Source organism: Anopheles maculipalpis, chromosome 3RL (assembly GCF_943734695.1).
Source record: "Anopheles maculipalpis chromosome 3RL, idAnoMacuDA_375_x, whole genome shotgun sequence".
NCBI classification, from domain to species: domain Eukaryota; kingdom Metazoa; phylum Arthropoda; class Insecta; order Diptera; family Culicidae; genus Anopheles; species Anopheles maculipalpis.
Genome location: NC_064872.1, coordinates 71719694 through 71744292, shown reverse-complemented (window position 1 = coordinate 71744292; position 24599 = coordinate 71719694). Strand labels below are relative to the sequence as shown.

General features: G+C 40.9%; 1 protein-coding gene across 1 annotated transcript; it reads right to left on the bottom strand.

The window, feature by feature from the left end:
• Nucleotides 1-3240: 3240 nt before the first annotated feature.
• LOC126562575 (glutamate receptor 1-like) lies at nt 3241-20226 on the bottom strand. Its single transcript, XM_050219123.1, is given in 7 exon segments — nt 3241-3342; nt 3566-3828; nt 5490-5832; nt 6475-6805; nt 6807-6856; nt 13600-13853; nt 19972-20226. Coding segments are annotated over 7 exon segments (1569 nt in total). The 5' UTR covers nt 20198-20226.
• Between the last annotated feature and the right edge of the window lie 4373 nt (nt 20227-24599).

Below are 24599 nucleotides of genomic sequence, written 5' to 3'. Positions count from 1 at the left end.
TCTAGGCAGCCGAGCAATGGGTGAGCTCTATTTGCGTTTTGAATCCCATTTGTGGATCATAAATCACTTTTCCCATTTTGCTTTTCACCATACTTGCACGACGAACGATGCGGTTTGTGGTCTGAAAAACTTGGTGTAGCGGTACAATTGTTCACAACTATTGAAATCCTATTGCTAGTAGACTTCTTCTAGCCTAGCTCATTCATTGCGTCTTGCAGATTGGTATTCCAAACGGTAATGTTCGAACGATCAAACACCATTGGAAATCGAAAACCCGTCTCAGCCACAAACCATGGATATTTGTTTTATGCAGCTTGTACATTTTAAGTGGGGAAACTGGCAGCAAACCGAAGAAGAAGTAGAATATTTCCACCACTAAAACCACCGTTGGGCAGAAATGAATGATCGGACGAAAAAGAAAGCTTTGCCCAACCAAACCAAACCGACTGACTGGACTGCAATACTAAAGGTACCTCGCAGCAAAAGGATGGAGAAAATGAAAAATGGTCTTTCGTTTGGCAGAAATCAAGCAGTTTGGCGTTGGTACAATCCAAATCCTAATGCCCGAGGTGCTAGCAGAAGCAAAAACAATTAAGTTTTGTCGGTTTATTTCGCACAGGGGGGGGGGGGGGGGGGGGGGTTTCTTTCGAGCTTGCCGGTAACGTACCTTAGGATACCAACGAACTGTACCATTAACCACAACAGAAACTTTGCAATAAGAAGCACTTTGTCAAGCGCTGGCGCCGAAGGGAAGGAACGTTGAGTAATTATTTACACTACCACGGAACGTAAGCGTCGTCGAACAAGCCGGAACAAACGAATCTCCGGTACGTCTTCGGAGAGTGTTTCTGGGAACCTTACTTTCATCGACAGATTTTGTTATCGTTCGCTTTTGTTATCTCTAGCAGATTTGATTGAATTTGTCACCGGAAATCTTGCTGCTAGTGGTGTGGCTGGTGGTAGCTCTCTACTTCGAAACTACCATTACACTAAATGACTACGTACGGTGGAAATGCGCTGGTTTTTATTGTGTGTGTGTATTGCTACAAAAGAGCAGAATGCTATTTGACAATTACTTGACGTTAAATAATGAGTGAGTTAAAGCTGAAAGGTTTTTCTTTATAAAGGCTCGCTTCAATTCTTGCTAGTGGATGATGATTAAAAAAAAAATGTAGTTTGGTGTTTATTTTGCAACATTCGTTTCCATTTAGATTAATAAGGTTTTGGTAGAAGAGAAAAAAACAACAGCTTTTACCCTGCTTCCTTACTGTGTTTGTGCAAATCCTTTCTGGTGGTGTACAAAGTTCCTTCTGTTGCAGCAGCCCACCACAAACCCAGTGTAATGGAAACTGACTCATTAACGTAGCACAGGGCCTTTTTTCACGCCTGTCTGGTTTGGAGGGCAACAGGTTTACCGTAACAAGCAGGCGAAAAATAATAAATACTCCCATCGCCCGAACCTGACCACGATTAAGGAATCGACAGGTGTGCGAACGAAAACAACCAGCAACAGAATGCAACACAAACACCACGTTCGATACCGCGTTAAAGGAAAACATAATCAACGAACCAGGGGGTGAAAAAAATCCCGCAACTATTTGCAGATTGATTACCGTGTTTGCGTGTTTTCTTTCGCTTTGGTTTTCACTGATTGGTTTTATTTGTCAACGGTTGGGTTTGTGTCTGAAAATCTTTGCCGAAACGTGTATGAGTTTGTAAAGTGAGGAGTGTTTTTCGCCAACAGCGGTAGAGGCTTGTTCAGATGCTGTAATACATTTATCGGTGATTGGATTTTTGTGGGATAAAGAACCGAAAGATGAAATAATAATCGTTCATGGTGTTGTTTTTAAACGTTGTTTTTATTCATGTAACAGTTTTTAGTTGTAGTCAGTCAAATTTGAACATCAAATAATAAAAAAATATAACCTCTTGTAACGAATCGTTTAGGACTGAATCATCTGGGGCAAGAATCAATTACTGTCCCTTTTTTCATCACAATCTCAGTTTAATTAAAATATTCAAAAAAATTCAATCATAATCAATTTTATGCTGCGTACTCAGCTTCACATTTTTTTAATTTTGTTTTTTTTCTCAATATGTTGAAAATTTTAGTTTGAACTAAGCTTGATTAATTTGATAATCTGTTCCTCTCAAGGAACCATGATCCAGTGGCTGGAATATTGTTCGTTATTGTTATTGAACCTGAAATTGTAAAAGAGAGAGTTAAAAATTAATAACAATTTCGTTTAAAAATCAGCTTCTAGTTCAACTAAAACTTACTTGTGTAATAATCCAGAAAATGTTAAATGCGTTGCTTAACTATAAAGCTTAAATGCATCTACAGACATCCGCTAGCTCTGGGTACTTGAGTTGCTGCACAATCGAGTTGCTGTTTGAGATCTGTATGAGAAACGGATTGTTCAAATGTTTTATCAAAATACGTCAAAAACATAATGTCCCACAAATTCGATTCTTTTTTTTTACATATATTTTGAAGGCTTTGGAGGCAACATAAACCATTTGCAGTTCACCTTTTCCCATGCCATTAAGAAAAGCTCTGTCTTGGAGCTTTCTTGAAGCTGAAAGCATATATTGCAAAAGCTTCGTTTGAACTTCCGTCTACGATTTAAAAAAAAAATAAATTTCAAAATTCCCTATTGATAAACTTTTTAATAATCTAAGATGACGTGCCCAAAACTTTGGAACGGCATTATGATCGAACGGTCAAGCGATATTACTTTCAATGGTTATTCAGTACACAGAAGTTCTCACACCAAGGGTTAATTCCTAGGAACGAAGGACAAAGATTGAAAAAAGCGGCAGTCATGTTGGTCAAACGGCAGTATATCGAATCCCGTACGTAATGACTCCCAGTGCTCAAAACTGAATGAGAAGTAATGGGATAAACAAAACAAAGGAAAACCTAAAAAGTAAGGTAAAGGACGCTCGAGGTTGTAGAGTTAAAGCAGAGTAGAAAAAGATGTTTGGAAAACATATGAGATAAGTTACGTCTTTTGTGTGCGCTCATACGGGAGATGCAGTGTTTTCCACCGGAAGTGTTCACAACTCATTCGAATGGTTCATGTGGAACGGTGAACGTGCCGTGTGCGCCATCGGATAAACCTCTGCCTTTGGTTGGCGGAGTTATTGGACGGGCGGAGGTGGAAATTCACTGCATCCCCCAAGGCGGCACACTTCCGAAAAGGGGCGAAATGGTGTCCGTTCCTTTGGACAGAGAAATTAATTACCGTTATAATTAACTAGTCGCCATTCGAAGGGCGAAAAGCGTGACACTATGTACAGGACGATGCTGACACCGACGTAACTGAACCGAACGCAGACCTGGACGCATTGGAGAACGCACGTCAAGTACAAACATAAGCAGCATTAGTATTAGATAACGCATTTAGACGAGAAAACTGTGCTGCAGGTTCCATCGGACGTGCCTTCGAACACAAGGCATTCAGTGACATTTCGTCGTGTTCCACTGATCGTGTTTCGCGACGCCGTCGGGTCACAATGTTCGCAGACAGGACTCATTAGTAAACAGACGCCCGCTACTTACCCAGATCTCTTTGGACAGTGGATTGAGGAAGCTAAATACGCTCGGCTTCTGCTTGACCGGCCGTTTGATCATGATGGAGATGCCGAGTGACATGAACGGTTTGGTAAAATCGATGACGCGTTGCCGCTCGGACGTGATGGTCATGGGAGCGATGGCAAAGTCGGCTTCCTTCCGTACAAGCTCACCCACCATCCCGTCCCAGCCACCCTTGACGTCGGGATTTTCTGAACCATACTGACCATCCTTCACTATCCGCAGTTCGTCTGTTGCGAGTCGTGTTGGGCGATAGAGAAAGAGATGAAGGGAGGGAAAAAGATTCAATTTGAAGTTTTTTGTTGTTTTTTGCCACTTGCATTAGAACTTGGGTTTCGTTGGTGGTATCTAATTTGGATGACCCGTTGAGAAGCGTAAAAGCAGCTTCGGGTGTAGGACACTGACAAAACAGAACGTCTAATAAAAAGGAAGAATAGGACGGAAAATTAAGAAGGAAGTTGTGAAAGATCATCCACCCTTTTCAAACATCAGATGAGGATTGTGTCCGTATCTTGAGGGGCTAATTTGAAAGTTTTCAAATATAAACTTTCGTGGGAAGATACCGTAAGTGAGCTTTTCTTCAGTTTTTTTTTAAAGTTGGGGCCTTTTCTTACTGAGAGAGCTGAGAAAGGGGACTCATTTAATGGTGTGTGTAATTGTGGTCAGCTATAAGACATGGAAAAAACTATAATCGAGTGTTAGACATGGGTCTGTTTTGAAAGGGTTTGCATCGAAAAAAGGATGCCTTAAATTGGTGGATGCAAATGCAAATGTATCCCTCGTCTCGGTGGATTCATTTGAGAAAATGCATTAAGGCAAGATTTAAATTTTCATACATGAAAATAGAAGAGCAGATGGGTAATATTGAGAGTGATTATTGAAGCGAAAAAATCAGGGTAAAAAAATGAGGATTGCTGTTTTTGCTAGAAAAGCGAGTGCTTCATGGCTTATTTTCACATAACGACGATTTCATTTGCTTCTCATACTTCTACGAAAATATACCAATAGAAAAATCATATTAATCTACGAAAACTGCTTCCATAAAGTGAAGAGGCTGGAGTTAATAGACAACTGTTGGCAAAAAGTATGAATTTCCATAGTCTGATTGCATGATGACGTGTTGCTAGTCATTGCGAATTGAAATTCTGCCTAATTTCAAAGCAATGTCGAAAGGCGCCTAAAGGGCCTTTCGACATTGCGAACTGCACTTCAAATTTTTCAGCTTTGTTGAAGCATTCGTGCTCATCGAGCACAGATCTAGAATCTCTTCACGTTAGAGAGCATATGTGATATGAAGTGCTATCATGTATAGAAAGAAAAACAAAATAATCTGTTGAGACTGCAGGGTCTATGCTTGTAAAGGTAGTGTAGTGAAGTAATTTCACATGATGGAGATCGCCTGTTGGCTTGGCAAAGCAATTTGTCCTGTTTGACTTTTTGAACATTTTAATTTGATTTTTTACTTGAAGAAGTAAATTTAATAATGAATGATTGAAGAATAAATATTATCCACAAAAGCTGCTTACGATAAGGTTTAAAAATTATCACACCTTTGAAAGAATAAAAAATATCCTTCGAAGGGTCAGAGCGTCTGGAGCGTCCAACATGAAGAAAACGGAGCTTACTACAAGCATACCCTCAAACAGAAACTGGTAAGAGCAGGTAAGGATGATAGGTCTGAGCTCTAAAATTGATTTACAAACATGGTCAAGCTAATAGAAAAACATGATCTCAAAGTTTACATTCCTTATACCCCTTAGCTCAAGGCTGTAGAGCTCGAAAATTATGTCAGTTCGATAGCTTTTCGCCCAAACATACAAGGAACACATGCGATTGGGATGCGAAAGCAAAAGAAAACTAAGGGATAAGCAAACGAACTCTGTATACGTACAGTTGATGCCGAGTTTTTTCGCCACCAGCTCGGCCAGATCCTTGCAGTATCCCTCGAAACGCTCGTTCGTCTCGAGCGTCTCGCCCGGTTCGGGCTGTCGCAGCATGATGTACGGTTCCTCGATGATGGTCGTCACGATGTAGGTCTTGTTCCGCTCGTAATGCATGTCTGTCTTGAGCCGGGTGTACTTGGCGACGACCGGCGCCAGTCCACCTTCGTCCGACCATTCGGCCACCTTCACCATCGCACTGTTTACCGTCATCTCGACCACGTGCAGTGTGTAGTTCTGGCGTTTGCCGTCTTCGTTGAATCTGATATCACCGGTAAGGCCCGATATTTCCACCTGTTCTCGGTGAAAGTGTAGTCGTAAAATTGGTCGATGCCGGAGGGTTTTGGGTGAACCCAACCGTAAAGCAGTCACATGTTGTGTCGTGGAGCGTTGTCGTCGGTGGCCCAATGCCAACCGTGCAATTGTGGTGTTTGTAGTAGCCGGTGATGATGCCAATAGACGGGAGAAAGTGTAAAAGTTGTGCCATTTGCAGGAACGATAAGCAAAAAGAGGGAATCAGCGGTTTTTATAGTACAGAGCGACACAAGAAGCCGGCAGTAGCCGACACTAGGGTTGCATTTTATGGTTGAGAAAAGGAAACATTGCTACGCAACAAACGCAGCGCAAGTGATGGTATAAATAAAGACCGGTAGCCATAATAATGTATCATGGGCTCATAAATCCTAGCTCGTTTTGGCTAAGGTACACACCTAGGCAGATATTGAGCCAAACTATATTACGAAGAGACACACACATTAAGTCACAGTTGCTATGATACAGCTGAGAGCAGTTTAAAATATTTTCAAAATGTTGAATTTACAACAAGTCGTAAAACCCTAACTATCTTTATATTGAGCTGATTTTCAGAATATTCGAAAAGGATCTAAACATGACGTAAGATTCAGCTAAGTGAAAGAGAACAGCTTCTTTGCCTACCTTACGCAGGTAGCGTGAAATTTTATCACCGTGTTCCCACGGAGTGACCCAACCCTTGGATGTGTTGCAGTCCAACGTCCGGGTCCCGTTGGTGGGCAGGTTGAACGGTTGGCCTCGATTGCGCATCGTGTACGCCCGGAACTGGTCCGGTTTTTTGCGCATAATCTTGGAGAACGCCTCCACCAGCACGAACACGGCATCGTACATGAGGGCAGCCTGGGCCGAGATCAGTTCCTTCCCAGCGCCCTGCGATGTGGTCGGATCTAATCGCTTCCATCCATCAAGAAACTCCTTGACGTACTTTTTGCTCGTATCGACGATTCGGAAGCCGGTTGATTGCCCCGTACTCGATAACTTCGCTCTCCCAGCGATCATCCATCACCTGCAACGAGAACGTAGAACGAGAAAGGAAGTTGGTAGAGTGTGAGAAGGTAGCAAGTGAAATTGGAAGATACGGCGAATGATGGGTACACAGATAATGGTTCCAAAACACGCCATTGGTAGATGGAGGCTTGTGGGTATCAGCATAAGAAAGATGGTTTCCGTGAATCTCGCGTTTAAATGATCTGGGCATGATTTTATGTTGCAACTTTTGCAGAATAGAACATTGGGATGGATCTTTGATTCAAATTGCATCAAGTTTACTGGAGCAGGTTACAATAACATCATACCCAAAGGCATCTTATTCGTACGACTTTGCACAAGAAGCATCAGCAAGTGAGTGAACATGTTTTAAAGTACGAGCAGTGTAGCATGTAAAACAGTTATAATATAATCAATAAAGTTTAGAACAATGGCGAACAAAACACGCTATCGAAAAACGTCTCGGACATGAACTTGCTAAACAAACAACCTTATCAATCGCTTTTCCCAGAAGGAAAAGTTCCGAAAAATGGTACACTGGCTAGCATCGAAGCTACAAGAGCATCAATTCCTTGTTTATGCATGTAGCCTTCGGTATCGTTATGTGCATGAGTGTAAAGATAATAGATAAAGCAAAGCTTGCATGTGACTTGTACAACCCAATATCTGAACCTCCCGACAAGCCATCAAGCGTCAGTAGCAGAAGTATCTACGTCAAGGGCGAGACAACCGATGACGGAACGAATACGGAAGAGCAGTCAATTTATGTTAAATCATATAAATTGACTGGGGGAGGTTTATGCTGGGCTTCACTCGTCGATTCTATTGAATTGGTGTAAGCCCATCGGAAGAAGCTTCGAAGCTCATGGGTTATGTCTGCACGCAGTCTGATTCGCATTTTGATTTCGGTTCCGGTTGGGCTTTCAATAACACGAACAATCTGGTAAAAGAAGAGGAAAAGTGAGTACGTTTGGGAGAGTTATGTGCCCTTTGCTGCTGGCTACCGGATGTAATACCAAACACCGTTCGAGTACATCCCAACGATTTTAGAATAAAAAGATAGCGAGAGAATGAGCCGAAATGCTTTTTTAGAAACCGTTCAAAGTAAGTTCCGATCGATCACTTGTTCTTTATACCGGGAAAACACAACAAGCGATGGGAGGTAGAAAGCTTCTGAGGATGTGGAACTCCTGACCGAGACTGCGATAACAAGCGAGGATCCGTAAAAGTTCGATAAGATGGTAACTGATAGATGGAATAAGCATGAAAGATAAACGGTGTATGATCAACGCGATGGGTCGGCCGAAGGTTATAACGGCATATGTAATGGCCGTTTTGGATGTTGCTAACGAAACCCAGGCGTTTCGTTTTCAAAACGGGATAATGGCTTAAAAAATCGTCACATTTTTATTTCTTATCATAAGAAAAAAAATGTTGTTTAATGATTTCCAATGAGAAGCATTGGCAGAAAATATTTTGTAGCATAGATTATTATTCGTAAAGCTTTCTTATCGCATGAACGACCAGGCGTCTCCATCTAAATGTGAACACCAAACAGCCTCATACGTTTTGCTTGGTTGCATGGGACTTTCCTCTTTCATGTGGTTGTCTCTCATAAACTTGGCTCCACTCTCTGTAAAATGTCAAACTACAACATCAAGCGAACGTCGTTTCTTATAGCTTCGGTAGGGAGCTTGGTGTTGTGTGTTGTAATGTAAGTACGCTAGTGAAATCCCTTGTTTGTGGTTTTGAGTCACATTGCAGTAAATGAATGTGAGAGTTTTATTTCCAATTGAGTCCCTTGGTGACCATCTGAAAGTGCTCCATATGCTGCATAGTACTTGTGCTGTGCCATTACAAAACTAAATAGATTGGCTGTCAACTGGTTGGAACAACCGCACCGTGAATGTTATTTCAAGCGGCAAAGAGAATTGCGTTCGGTTCAGCGATCGTCTACCAGCGTCCTGTTTGGAGTTGTGTGAAAACGATCAGCAGAGCAAATACACGAACAAAACAGGTACCAAACAGCTCTTGTTGTATTTTGTTGTGTCGTTCGGTCACATTGACTGTGGTTTGCCAGCGTGGTCAACAAGAAGCAATTAGCAACATTCCGATAGTGATGGAACGGGTGTGTTGTTACGATGGAAGAATATTCGAATGTCTGTAGCTTGGGTCGTACTGCTGTAAACATTATTTCCTAGAAATGACGGCATGATTTGCAGTACAAAATGAACCACTAAATGGCGAGCAAAGACTAAAGGATTGATGAAAACATTCTCGATATTAGTTTCATCCAACCAGTTTTGGTAAAATGAGTAACTTAACGTGACCTTACGCTTTTTGTTTTGTCCATTGAAAGAGAACGATGCCCTACCAATTCCTTGCATCAAGCGGAATGATTGAGTGAAACACGGCTTCGGTTAGGTTTCGGTCGACATTGATCGTGCGTTGTGTTACGATGTAAGAAGGAATATTTTGGTTCGCCATATGCTACGCGCACCTTTCCAGGGAACGAAGGAACGGTTCAAGGAAGGAAGTACAGCTCGGCTTGTTTTGGGAATCTTGTTGCGGTAAACCTCTTTCGGCTGTGTTTCTGGCGTCGTAACACGATGATGCGGTAACCAATTCGGAAAAGCCCCATCGAGTGCAAGGTAAACGAACATAATTTATCGATGCTGATGACTGCAATGATCATGATGATGACGATGATGATGAGAATGTGGGCCGTTCCCTCGAGATGTTGACGTGATTGCAGACCATCAAGCTAACAATGGCTGACCGCTACCACTATCAGTACACAGCTTGTGTTTGTGTGTGGATGTGTTCGTATAACGAAGGATCTTGATAGTCACCATACCATGTTGCAGGAAAGAGACACCATGAGGAAAGCGCCACAACGAGACTGATGGGCAGCATAGGGAAGCATCAGACTGAAATCAGATATTTGTTGTACTGGACTTGTGCAGAGCTCTTGTGCAGTTTGTTGCAATTTAGTAAGGCTCAGATGTCCCTTCCTTTGGTTAGGGAGCCACAACAATTTCCTCCGTTCGCAATGGAATGCAAATAGAAAATTTCAGTTGAATAAAATTCAATTTGTTTCATGTGCTAGTTGTGTGGTGTCTTTCGTCTTGCATCTCTGCACACGCTCGGTTTGACCACTGATGTGGCACGATGCAGGATCCGTATGTATCGAGATAATGTTAGGAGGTAGTAAAGTCCTTTCAATCTTTGATTTCTTCGAAAAAGAGACAAACAAAATAGTTCGTATGCTTTGTTGAACTGAGCGTTGGAGCGTATGCGTTTTAGTACATTTATTTATTGGTTATGGGAATGCAAATACCATGCTTCGATCAATGCTGAACTTGAAACGAAGGGATAAGTAATTTCGTTTGTGACTTGCGCGTTCTTTCCTACGACAAAGTTTCAAGAATTACTCAAATAACCGATGATACTACGAAAACCAGGATTTTTAACTCAAATGATGATAAAAGACTGGATCATCAAAGTTATCAAATGATTTAAGATGTATTCAGGTATTATATTACCTTAAGATATTGCAAAAATTCACTTCAAACTAGACAGTGGTCACACCAACAAAAAGTGAACTAGTTTTTTTGAAAAGCTTTTATGATGCAACCTCCAGCTATATGTAATCCCATAATAATCAATATTTTTCATTCAAAACTTGTTCAAATTCCATCAAGCTAGAGGCCAGCAGAAAGCGCCCCGTTTGTTAAATTTCATTTTGTAGCTCATGGGCTGTGTTTCGTTCAGTTAAAGATCGACCGCTTGGAGTAGCTCCGAAAAAACATCAGCTACTCCGATGCTCATCAACTCCTGTCGAGAAATTTTCGAGCCAACACAACCTGCTGGTTGGTTAATGAATGAAGCATCGTTTTCAATCTTGGTGTTCATGGCTTGATGCTTGCCTTATGTAGGAGCAATACATGTTCCCGGTCACCACTACTTCTTCGAAACAGCGAGCTCCCAGAGTGTACATACGCCATATTCTTTTTCAAAACAGGGCCAGTAGGACCAGCTCGAGACAGCTTCCACATCCGTATCAGTAACGAACGAGAGGTGAAATGTTGACATACGCTGGACGAACATAATGTGCAGGCATGCTTTGAGCCGAATTTGGCTTATTATGATTCTTGGAACATACATTTTTCGGGACCAGTATGCTGCTGCCACTGACAACTGAACGTCATGCTCAGCATTCGGTATGAAACTAATCCTTTTCGTTCGTTTCGTGCATAGTCAACGATGGAAAAGCTTTGCTGCAAATGGTGTTAATTTTTTCGGCTGACCCTTTTACGGAGTCGGATGATCCTGCTCATCGTGAGAGGTTCCCGAAGAATGTATTCCGAGAAACAATAAATAAATTTCTCCTTTCGAATAATTCATGCACACGCTGAGGTGGTTTGTGTGCAAACGATCCTTCGTCTAAATTATGATGCGCTCTAATTGAAATATTAAATATGAAGCAGACTACAGCAAACGCCTCTTATGGCGACTTGGCGGAATGTGAGCTGACTAAACAAGACTCTCGTGGTTGACCACGTACACAACAAAGCACATCGATACTCTCACGCTCAGTAGCAAGAGAGCAAACAGGATCTTACAAAGGCAAATATATTACGTTTACTTTAATGAGCAGAAGTAGGGTAATGCGGTTCCGGTTCCCTCACTTCTACCGGATGTTGTTATTCCTGTCCCTTTTTACCGAACGCTTCCAGATGATTGAACCATTTAACGAGCGGTATAATGGGAAGTGTCTTACCCTAGGTCCACCCAAGGTTGAGTCTGAGCTCAAAACCAACATCAACACACAAACAGACACTGTACTTGTGGTTGTGTAATATGAAGCCTTTTAATTGAAGACCACCTTCAAATAAACCACGGGAGGTATTAATATGCTTGGATCCCTTTTCTCGTGCTTGCCGTGTCTGGAGTATGCTTTTGTTTAGGGAAAACACTTTCTGTGTTACTGCATGCTAAATACATTTAAAGTTAATGCTTATTTAATGCTCTGGTAAGGTGGCTTCCTTTTGGAGGTGGACACTTTTGGAGGACGAAATGTTGTGATTTGAAATCTTGTAATGTGGTCAAAATGAATTGATACGAACCAAAAGGTAACAACACTGCTATGTGGTTGGGTTTTCAGCACTGTTTGCTCGTGCACTCTCACCACCGGACAATAAAAGGCCATGAGGGCAATCACGAAAGGTTCTTCCCTACTATTGCCTAATGTAGTGATGATAATACAAATTTTCTCATCTTCAAGAAAGGGTGAAATGAATATTGTCACAATCCTCTCAACATCTTGCCAACGTTTGTCACACTAAGCAGAAACTATCATCTGTTTTTCGGCTGATTTTTCTTTCAAGATATAGTTTTCAATAGTCAAAGACAAATAACGAGAGATAGGGCTTGACGTACGTCTATGAAAAATGTTAAAACGCATTTACTTATGATTCACTGGCACCATTTTCTTTTGCATGAAAATCTTGCCAATCGATGCGGGGAAGGCCAATAATCTCCCGTGACTATTGTGATTGGTATCATCATTGCTCGTGCTGAGAGCAAGTTCGCGAATGTAACATAAAAGCTCAGATGCACCTTTATCTGAAACAGCTGGCAATTATTTCTGACTGTCAGTAAGCACGCCAAGCTTTACCAGGACCAAAATGACAACAACTGTTTTTTATCGTCAGAACGCACTATCACGGTGAACCAAAAGCACGGCTTACGTACTCTCGCTCTCTCTCGAAATAGGAGGTAATTTCATGCAATGTTAAACAGCCGGCTGGACTAACACACAACCTCCTGCAATCACACAGCTTGATAGTTCCACTAAAGGGAATATCTTACTCGGAAGCTTCTGGATGGGTTTACAACGCCAATGGAACAGGCAATGAAACTAGCAAGAAACGCATTAAAGGGGAAACTGCTGAAAAGCTCTCATCAATGCGCTGGCTGCAGGCGTGAAAAGGGCATTAAATTTGATTTTGATGACTTTCAGGGGATGCATTCGTACGAGAGTGCGACGTATCAAAGTGCTATCAAGAGTGCCGTGTGGATATCTTTGTGAAGGGTGTTCGGTGCCTTTGAGTAATCCACAACTCGTACGATTAAGCCGTGTAGGTGATGAAGGTCGGATAAGTGGAGAGGCATAAAATCAGTAATGCTAGTTTTACTGCCCACTGTGTTGCCCCTTGAAATGCTCAGCGCTAGAAAAAGGTCCCGTGTAAGTACCCGATCCCTTGATTACACGCCAGGAGTGAGGGTTGAAAGTGTCGACGAAGACTATTGCTGGATTGTTGGGGATTTCTTTGAATGTAGAATCACAACAGAGCAACAGAGCAATCACCGACCAACCACCGAGAATGTTGCATCTCTGAATAGTTAGAACCCGTGGGAAGCCCTAGTTTTCCCCACGAACAACAACCCTTTCGAGATGAGATTAATTCCAAGTACTAAGCCAACAGACAAACGATATTGGAAGAGCGAAAGGCGAGAAAACTAATCACAGCATTCTATTATTAATACTCTACGAAATCAGTAACTGATGCGAATTGGAAATAGGAGACAATGGCACTGGATAAAGTGTCCCGCATCGACCTACGCAGTCGAAGGCAAACTGAAAGTTCGATTTGTATGTAAATGTTTACTACTCGCTGGATGTGTGATGCTGTTGCAGAAAAAAAGGCAGAAAGAGACAAGAACCACTTCAGCAGGAAAGAAGAACGAAGCACTTACCAACCCACTCAACAGATAGTGGTAGGTCCGCTTGCCGAGCGTGATGTCCCGGACGTGACTGACCACGATGTCCTTGGCCAGCTCGGTACTACAGTCGAGGACGATGTGCTTCCGGGACCACCGGTTCAGCTCCTCGATGGTGCCCAGGAACTCTATCGCATCGCTTACGTTCGCTATCCGCTTGACCGTCTCGACGTGAAAGGTTTCGTTGCCTGGCCGCAGTCCCTGGTAGATCTGTTGCAGCCGCAGTAGGCCTGTGAAAAGGGCGGCAAAACGAGATGAAAAGAAAGATGTTAGAAGAGGGCAATAAAATACACATACAGTCGTCTGTGTCCCGACCATCGATGGAAGAACTTTAGGAGCTTCAGGGATAAGCCTCACACCTCAAGTCCCATTCAAGCATCCGTAGATGGGTAGTATTGTCGGAATCAGGGACGTAAGGTGATGTTAATTGACAAGTGTAAAGGTAAAAGTGTCCTCTCCAGGGCGGCTTCATGAGACCCATTAGGACGCGTATCCTTCCAATCATGTAGCCCCAACAGTTCGCCAAGGTTCGGCTGGACAGAATATGGCACAAATGGGCTTTGCTCCGACACACATCGAGCTTATGGCTCAAGGGTGACAAATGAAAATTGGCATACGTACAGAGAATAAATTGTATTGAATTAAAGCCTTAGGCACTGTTTTCTTCTGCCGACTGCCACCATGACCGTAAAAGGATAAACTGGAAAACCGGTAGAATAAGTAGATACAACCCGACAGGATCTGAAAGACCGGGTTTCGTGGTAGCAAAAAAGTCTTTTGCACTGAGTCTTTGCAGCTCCCACTCTCTATTTGGATTCTTTGGAAAAAATAGAGCTCCTGACGGGTGACTCTTGGGAACAAAACGTATCCTGGAAGGGCTTAGTGAAGCCATGCTAGAAAATTGTGTAAGAAGAATTTTGCCAGCTAAGAGCAAATGAAATTCCAGTTTGGCGTTTCCTTTCCCGTGCGAAACTACTATAACCGTTCTTGAGGATGGTTCTTTTTCGCTCTTGCCATTATCACCAGCGCTATTAAGATGAACGCCAAGTTTGCCAAGAAGGAGAGAATGTGTGGTCGTGGTAGAAACACCATGCGGAAAACAATACCTGAATTCAAAGGTTCTCCAGGGTAAGGGTTTCCCAGGGTCGAGTGTACGAATCTGGGTAAGGCACATAGAAGTGAGAAAATACGACACAGAAAAGCCCTAGGAAAATATGGCCGTTTGTGCTTACTGCTGGAAATATTTTTTTTCTTATTTGGTTCAACTTCTCGTACGGAGCCCAATTTTCTTGTGGAATGCTTCTGTAAGTGGCATCAGCATCACCCACAAAGCTAATGCTCGTGTAAAGAAGCAAAAGACATCGTGTGGCGATAACAAATATGAAAAGGTGCATGAGAGAAAAAAGGGTTGATAAAGAATTTTCTCCGCCTGAGAGCATCTGGAGCGAAAACAGCTCGCTCTTCACGGTCAAAAAATGAAAATTCATCGCCCAGCACAATGATGACTGCTTCCGGAACTTCAACTCGAAAGCGTTCCAGTGGAAGTATCACCAACATTCATACGTAATATCCGTGCATGACAAAATGACATAAATTAAATTAAATTGAATTAAAAGTTGCTCAGCACGATGGCACAAAAGGGGCGAGCGTGACCTTTTCCGGCGGTACCTTTTAGCTAAACATCAACCGGGAGGGAAATAGAATATGAGAAAATTTAACACAGAGAGCAGGACAAAAAATGAGTCAATGAGAATATGTAATACGGTAACAAAAAATGTCCGTTAAAAGCTGCCACGTGGTTGGATGATGTTGAGAAAAATAAACTTGTGGTCCAGTTTGTGGTAGTTGGTTTGTGTTGATTTTAACACGTATCTAGTGAAAAAAGCGGTCACCTCTCTAACGAATTTCGACTTTGGATGGCATGGATTAAGTAATTTTTGCAAGAATTCTTGTTTCGATAGGTTTGCTACAAGTGAACGTGTGTTTTTCGCAACTCTAAATGAAATTACAAACAATGATACTTCCCGCAGTTCTACCATACAAAAACAATCTTGATAAGCATTCTTTGTTTCAAGCAGGTGTAACAATTCACGTGACATAGGTTTATTTCGCGATTAATTAGGTGATCGCTCCTGAAAAAGATAAAAAAGCACTGCTGAACGTTTAAAATATCAATCACTAGCATACCTCACAAATACTTTTAGTAAAGCCCACCGGAATCCCCACAGTCCTCCCATTTGAACCCTTTTTTCCAAAGTAATTAAGATGAAATTGATTGAATCGGGAAGCATCAAAAGGGACGCTTTAGATGTGCAAAGTTCCCGGAAGGATGGCGCGAAAATTAAGCGTGAATATTTTGCATCGGCTAGCGTGTTTGTGTTTGTGTTGGGTCTTCTACGAAACAGTAATTTTCCGACGCTGGAAAACTGGCTGGTAGAGTTTCTTTTTTTTTCTTCAATTTCTTGAATGCTTTGACTGTTTCTTCTTCTGCTTAATTCGTTTCACTTTTCCGTGTTTGTTTCATTGTTTCTAATTGAAGCTTGAAGGACGAAATGATTGATGAGTTTCAATAGCGAGTCCATGTTAAAGATATTTGATTTAAGAAATTCCTTTCTAACTGGCGCATCGCACCGAGATAATGATCTGGAAAGTATTTCGTTAAAGCATCGGCTGTCTCAGTTCGTTTCAGGAAGGTTAGAAATAGGGCAAGAATTTGCAATTAATAATAGGGCCTTGTCAATTTCACAAAATGTCAATATAACTAGGTCACTGAATTTGAAGCGTTCTTGAAGGATATGGGCTTTAGACAAAATTCTTCTTAAGGCTTTTATTAATCAGAAGTTAATTTGAAAGCATTAGTGTGTTCGGCGAAAAGAAAGCATTATCTATATGTTTCATGCTCGAAACGTCACCACTCGTCCTTGTGGCGTTCTGGGAAGACAAGATGCAAGAACAATGAGTTCCCGTTCGAGTTCGATATTGTATCGAATCCTGGAAACATCCTCAAATCGAATAACATCACAATATTTGAGCTCGCAAGTCTCAGTTCCTGGGACCCTCTAGTTTCATGCTTGTGCAAGAATCACAAATCTCCCTATTACAGCTTCGAGTACTTCGATCCCTTCGCACAAACCCAGATTCGATGCGGAAAGCGAGAACATCGCCTCACTGACATGTCCCAGGAGTTTGGAAAACTCTCACTCTCCCTTCCTGACGTGATCCTTGTGGGCGATGGTTTGTGCGTTCCCCTAATCCGGCTTTTTCAGCTTTAGCACTTCGCTTAACACCTCGACACTAGCTGTTCGAGCAAACCCATGCCTTCACGAGCAAAGTGTTCTTACACTCACACGCAGTGAATGAGGTGTCAATGATATAGCGGAGATGTGCTACTATGTGAGCTCGATGAGAGTGCTATCAGGCGTAGAAGGAGGAGGAAAAAACACAGTGCACGATAAAAACGAAAGACCAAAGTTTTCGTTCGCAAATTTGCCTTTCACGACGCAGTAACTCAGGGCTTAGAATTTGGAAAGCATGCAAGGGAGTAGTGGAAGAATTGTGGGATTATGGTCGGGAAAATAACGGATGAATGCGGAAAAGAGCTTATTTATTCGGTTGGACGACATTTTCATACTAATTACATCAAGGGAGAAAAACATCGTACCAGCAGTAAAAGTAGAAGCAGACGACTGGCGACAATAACCAGCAGAGATGTGTGATCCCTCGGTGTTGCGAGAAGCGTCAAGATGTGTCTGTATAGTTAACAGTGTATAGTCAGCAATTGCACAGAAATATTACTGTGCGCCCATATTTCATTACCTGTATGCCCAAAAATGTTAAATAAAGTCGAAAGCTTTCTAGCGAATTTCCTCAATAACCCATTTATTGACGCCTGCTTTAAATTGGTCATCCAACTGAAAAGCAATTTCTTAAACCGATGGTTAGCATAAGAGTCGTAAGTAGCTTTTCCCGCATCATCGTCATCAATCCTTTGGTTAGTCAATTGAATAATAACCCATCATATTCAGTAGCAAGCACACAAACGCTGGCTGGATGTTTGTATAGTGCGTTCTGTTTGTCTGGTGGATCTCAAGCGAATTCGCTTTTTAACGATTTGTTTGCGAGCATATAATGGCAAGCACGCTGTTTGCTTACCGGGCAGGAATTATCCTTGCCAAAAGATGCTGGTAATACATTTTGGGCTGAAGCTACCATTGAAAAGCTTTTGGTTCGTTAACGCGTTCTTAGAAATAGTTCAAAACGGGATGGATGTCTAGACCACCAGAATAAGCTATGGGCAAAATATTTGAGCTCATAACATTTTTGTCTGAAGCATAATGGTCACGTAATACTTCATTTGCTGTGCATTATGTTCGACTTTTGTTTGCCTTTTCTTGGAAGGTGCATTCAGAAGAAAAGTTAACTTAGTTCAGTAGTGTTTTAATTTGAAGTCGTGCTTTCGTATTTTCTTACGGAATGAAATGTTACTTAAACAAGTTATCTCACTCTGCGAACATATTATGGGAAAATATGAATATACATTTATTAGTTTCGTTTGTTGGTTGATTTTTCAATGCTGCAATCCTCAAATATATAATGATTTTTCTTTAAGAAATAAGTTTTATTTCATCAAAATTTGAAGCAATGATGAAAAGAGTATATTCTGCACATTCAACCATCTGTGTAGCTAAATTTCCTTAAAGATTTTAACCTCTAAACTTAAAAAGCCTTCATTTCACAGGTATAAGACGAAAATAATCATCAAACCAAAGAGCTTGTTTGGTGTCCATTATACGAAAAACAACAAAGAAGTCCACGGGATTTGTTGGTTGTCGGTAAAAGTTATAGAGTGTAGCTTCCGAAGCTACAGCGGTAGTTTGATCGGTTTGTGCCGGTAAAGGAGAATATTTATTGAGAGCATGTATTTTTAAGGCCTCAATACCGGGTTTCGTGGTTTCAGGGCAAGAAAACTTCACTCGGTAGCAATTTATGGCCGATGAAAGTTGTTCCTCGGGATTGTTTCCTTCTGCTGCACTGTTGCAGTGCATGGAATGGGAACGAGGAAAAGTCGGATGAACTTCATTGAGCGCTTTGGTAGTTGGCTTGGGCTGGCTTGGGCTTGGGCTCGTCTTTCGATTGCAGTTTGGACACAGTCTGCATATGATAGGAATGAAATTAGATGTCAGTGCGGTATTGTGTAGGCATCTACAGAAACATCGGTATCATACATAACCACATTGCGTCATGAGCAGGTTGATATTGAAGCAAAATATTATTTCCATATGCCGTGGAGCGTCAACCTTGCTTAATCATCAATATTGTTGCGATCTTGTTGTGTGCAGTGTTTCACGAAGATAATTTCGAGATCATGAAATAATGGAAATTGAAATTCAAACTCAATCTACCTGATGGTGGAGACCTAGAGCTTATATTTTTATCATTGACGACGTTTTACGATATTTCTAACAGTTGCCACTCATTTAACTGCATTTTTTAAACAAACTTGTTTATTATCTAAATGAAATATCAATTCTATGTCTTTATAAACACTAACCTTTGCTTGACAATATCTTTGCGTCAAGAAGTGGATAAAACAGGATCAAATGCATCGGTTTTTTGTTCATCAAGCACATCGATGGAATCGCATCAAACGATAGAAAAACGGTTCAGAATGCAAAGTGTGTGACATGTCGTTCGATCACCTAGGAATCACTCTCTGGAACAAAAACATCTCCAGCACTCTCTGCATGAAGATTCTGTATCCTGTCAGCCAGACATCGTTTTGTTCTAGTGTCTACAGCTTCTAAACAGTTGAAGAAGCAGTTAGAAAAAGTGTTCGACATCTCTCAAGTTCTTATAAAAAGCGCTCTTGGTCTTGCTATGAGATGCATGATGTTTAAACTGAAGTCATGTGGATTAGAGTAGATAGGACTCACTCATTATTTAGCAGCTTTGCTTAAGGATAGTTTATATTGAAGCTATTACAAGCAAATTTTAGTTATTAACAAAAGTTTTTCAAATATATTCTCTAAACCTTCGAAAAAGCACACATTTTAACGCGTTCCTCGACATTTTAGTTCCGTCAAGTATTATCTCATAGCTATTGGCCATATTAAAGGTATGCGTGAAATTGTTAATCTAATAAATTCCTTTCCGGAGTATTTCATTACCCACAACGCACGCTGTTTTATGAGGTTGGTGTAGACATGCCATGACAGAAACAACACCAATCCCTCCTTCTTCGTTAGCACCGTGTTCTTGACACTGATGACGAGACAAGCCGAGATAGTGTACAGTTCATGAAGCCCTAGGCAAGTGAAGAAAAACAAAAAAACCACAACTCTAACTTACCGTCGTGCGAGTCGTACATGTAGATGATCCGATCCCAACCGTAGTACCGCACCGTATCGATGATGGCCTGATAGTAGTCGGGCCGCATGCTGATAGCGAAGTCGAGGAAGCCGGACGACGGTGTGAGAACCTTCTCCGGGAACCAGGGCGTCACGAACGGCATCTGGAAGGTGTTGCTGTACGAGTGCAGCGTATCGAAGGAATCCGGCGAGACGGCTCCAAGCATGGCGAACACGCCGCGGGAAAATTGATTGCAAACTGCGTCGACGGAGAAAAGAGACAAGGAATGATACGTGCGACGTTAGTGTTAGTGAATGTTTTATAAATTTACTACCTCGCATCACGTGAGACATTTAGACGGATGATCAAAAGTTAGCAGTTGCGATACAATTCTGGGAGTTAAATTCTGGGGTTAAATGAAAACAGCGAGGAAAAACATAAAACGAACCCGAAATTGTTTCTCACAAAAACTGAACCGAATTGCTTGGGAGTAAATAAGTTTCCATCAACTGCGACACACAGGTGCTTTGACGTAGGCTGGAGGTAATATTGTAAGACAAATTGAATTATTATCCAAACATCTACCTCCACAAATGAGCACGTTTTTCACTCCCACACGATGGGATGTTTTTCTTCGCACCGAGCTTAGGATATTGATGCACGCTACATGAGCTGAAGCTGTAGAAAATAATCCCATTACCGTGTTCACGCTCTCCGTTTATGCCTTGGAATTACCGTATTACGGATGCTGCTGGTCTGGATGCTGTTGGGACTGTCAGCAGCAACATCAAAAACCCACTTCGCACCACATAACGCACTGATGAAACAATATTATATGCCTCCGGAGGTTTCATCAGTTCGGGTCGATGGGATCGATTTTATTGAATTGTCGCGGAGCGTAATTTGGCAGTTTGATTAGCAGGATAAGCTGGTTGGAAGGATAGCGTGTTAGATGGTGTGGAAGCTATTTGAGGGACTTAATTGACCTGAGCGACGGGTCTTTCAAGAGTAGCACAAGTTAAACGCAATGAGCATAATTTAGAAAATATGTTTAAGAAGGTGTGAGGAAGGAATGTCGTTTGGATAATATTTGAATGACGATGAATACCTAAGTTCCATATTTTAGGGCTTAGTGTATGTCACTCCAAAACATCTTTCAAACTACAAATGGGTTCCTTTCAAAGACTTTTTAATAAACGATCTTAAACCAAGACTCAAATTAACGTTCTTCAAAATTAGAAACAAACGAACTGCTTGAGCACGCTCTTGTACCGTGAAATTTATAACTTCCAGAAGACTGATAATTAAACAAGAAACCTGTTATCTGCTGCTTGTGTGCATCGTGCAAAGCGGCGAACAAAGGGAACCGCATAAATTATACACCCTTAATTGCTTTTGCCCGGGCAAGCTTCGTGAAACTCTTTTGTTCATACGCTCGTTATTCAATTAATGCTAAACAAGATGCCTAAATTTAATTTCATTTGCTTTGAGCACTGAAAGGCGTAGAGAGAAATCCTCGTAAGGTATCCCAATATTTTCATTGCCATGCATTACTCCTTTTTTTTCTACTCCGGTGACGAACTTACGAGTTCTGCTTGACAAACACATGAACGCGGGAAAAAAATGGAGAAACAAAAAATCAATTTATTTCCTCGTTCTTTTGGCAAAACATTCGCTCCGAAACGTGTGCTGCACCCACATGACATCGTAAGCTGAGGATGGCAGATGGCGGTATAAAACGTTCCTTTTTCGAGACATTTTATCGTACATTTTCATTATATATTATTGTTTTGTTTGTCAAGCAACTTAAACACATCGGCACTCGAGAGAGACAGCTTTACCTTCGATTCATCGCCACCCTTTTCTTGTTTTCGTTTGGTTGAAAGTGTTTTGTTGCTGTGGTGTTGAATGATATTTTTGTGTACGCTCGGCGGCAAGGGCGACGGTCTTCTCCATTCCGTCTTCTCCAAGACAACCACCACAGAAGAGTGTATCTGTTTCTTGGCATGCAAGAAAATGTATGTAAGCATTTATTAGGCCTATTCTAAACGCCGTGTGGTGAAGCTCTGTGCTGTCCATGAAGAGCATGTTGGCATGAAACAAAGGAGATTGCGTGACATGCCGCCAGCTTTCGTAGTAGCGAACAAGCGTAGCATCGTATTTTGTTTAGATTGCGTTTCGCAGTATCACTTCAAACGAAAATAGTGTTGATTTTCTGTCGCTCATCGTGTTTATTAGGAAATTAAAGTTTTTGTAGCAATTCAACGCTGTATTCACAATGAAGCAGAACAGGAAAGAAGTTATACTAATAGAGATGATTTTTTTTTAATTATGTAATTTCGGTGGGAGATATGTTGTTGAACAAGTTGGATACGTAAAATATCAAAACTTTTGCCAGTTTTCAGCCTGACAAAGGATATGGTTTTGACATTGTTTTAAAAATTATGTTTATCCTTAACGTTAGTTATTTAGTTTTTTAGTTTTCAAATTCGCTTTCGACAAAAGATCGATTGATACAAATTATTGAATATTCTTCGAGCAAAGTCATTCGATGCCTTCACTGCAGTAAGGCGAAAAGCCTTCAGAGCCTTGTTTCTCATAGCTGCTTTCTGTCATTGATAGTTGTTGTTGTGCACCGATCCACCTTCCCTGCATCCTGAAAACGATTGGTGAATATTGAATGGAATTCATTACTTTTGCACCTAGCTCAATGCAGTTCAAAGCATTGACGATTTTCATAGGGCATCGTTTCGAGGTAAACTGCGATGCAACATTTAAAAGAATCAATCAAGCTAATTGATAGCCAAATTTCATGTATTCCAGAGAAAAAAAGGGATGTTTTTTTGTACTTTCACCTTTCACCTTCATCTGTTTTTTTACATTCGTTTTTTTTCAGTAGGTCACATATTTTCGTGATTTTGATTTTTTTTTCACTATTCCCTTGAAGATAACTCAAGGAAAATTAATTTAAAATTTTTACATTCTCTTTTTTGGAATAAAATTGATACAAATCAAGTAATTGAATATGCCCTTATGTTTGATTTCGCATTAATTTTCCAAAGTTTTTGTCCATAACATCTGGCTTGATTTTATTGAGGGTTTTTAAAAATATATTGTATATCATCATTTAAATGTCAATGAGAGGATTATATCACAAGGAAAAATACTTCAAGTATGATGAAGAGAAAAGAGAAAAAATATTATAATGAATTTGATATTTTATAGTTTTTGTAGGGCAAGTTCACGTCAAAACCATGAAGTAACATGAAGCTATATCGACCAACATTTTAGTGGTTTCGTTTCAGTTCAATATGTCTTAAGCATGTAGAAGCTCATGCTTGAATCGCGTGAGTGCACTGTCAACTGACTACACCGAAGCAGAGAACGCTGACAGAATCCAATGATCTGCAAACCATCCCCCTCAAACTGACACCTCATGGACGTGACTTTATAATGCCACCGATAGAAATAAGCATCAAAAAGTAAAGAAGAGCATCAAAATTTCCAAACACTAGAGTCATCTTCTGGCAAAAGTTTGTTCCGTCTCAAAATAAACATGAAAATAAATCTAGATCATGCACAGACAAGCGTCACAGCATCACAGACAAGCGAATGTAAAGTGCAAAGCAAGGAAAGACAATATTATCACTACCCATGCAAGCGGCAATACTTTTTGAGAGGTTTCTCAATACTTCAGAGCGGATAAGAGTGCGAGAAAATACACAAAAAGTTTGCCGCACATGTTGGTTTGTACCGTGTTTCATGTTGTATGTAGAGTAAAGTTTCAAGCACGGTCGAGGCACGGCATTACAGCGAGTGCGATGGATGTGGCGAAACATTATCGATGTGAAGAGCGAACCAAAACGAATGGAAGGATTAAGCGTAATGTACAAATGAAGAAGAGAATCCTCTGCACGGTATGCTGTTTCCACCGTGTGTGGGATGATTTAAGCGCCAAAGAGTTTAAGCCGATTAACGTAGCATAAATCACGTTTTATCTGGAGGAAACATTTTAAGTGGAAATGAAGAAGCACCAAATAAACAAACCGTATTTCATTGAGCAATGAAGCAAGGTGAGCCGGAATGTTATTTTGATTGTATGATTTTGTGTTGGGATTTTGTTTCCTTTATTTGATTGATAGAAAAAACAAATGAAGCGAACAACTTACTGTGGTTTAATATAGTTTTAGGTAATCAGAAGACAAACTATTGGTTATGCATTGAAAAAATAATATCATGAATATGGCTTTATTTTACTTACCATAAGCGATGGACAAGGCTGGTAATTTACCTTTGCTTCAAATTGATAATTATATGCAGTCGTTAATCTAATCGATTTGCTACCTAACAACTTCCAATGTCTCTTTCCAACTCTATTGAGATGCGAAATGTAAGGCCCATACTGTTTCTTGCCAAGAAGGTCACTGATTTCTTTACGATCGACTACTCCTGCCATTATTTTTGTGTTACGTACTTTCCAATTGTAACACTTATATACAGATAAACGACAAAAAGTGTTGCTTTTCACTACTTTTAATTTGAGGATGAATACTTTCACAATAATCTTCTCATCACAACTAATCAACAGTGAACGATAAACTGTTTTTTTGTTCACTTCACATGAAATA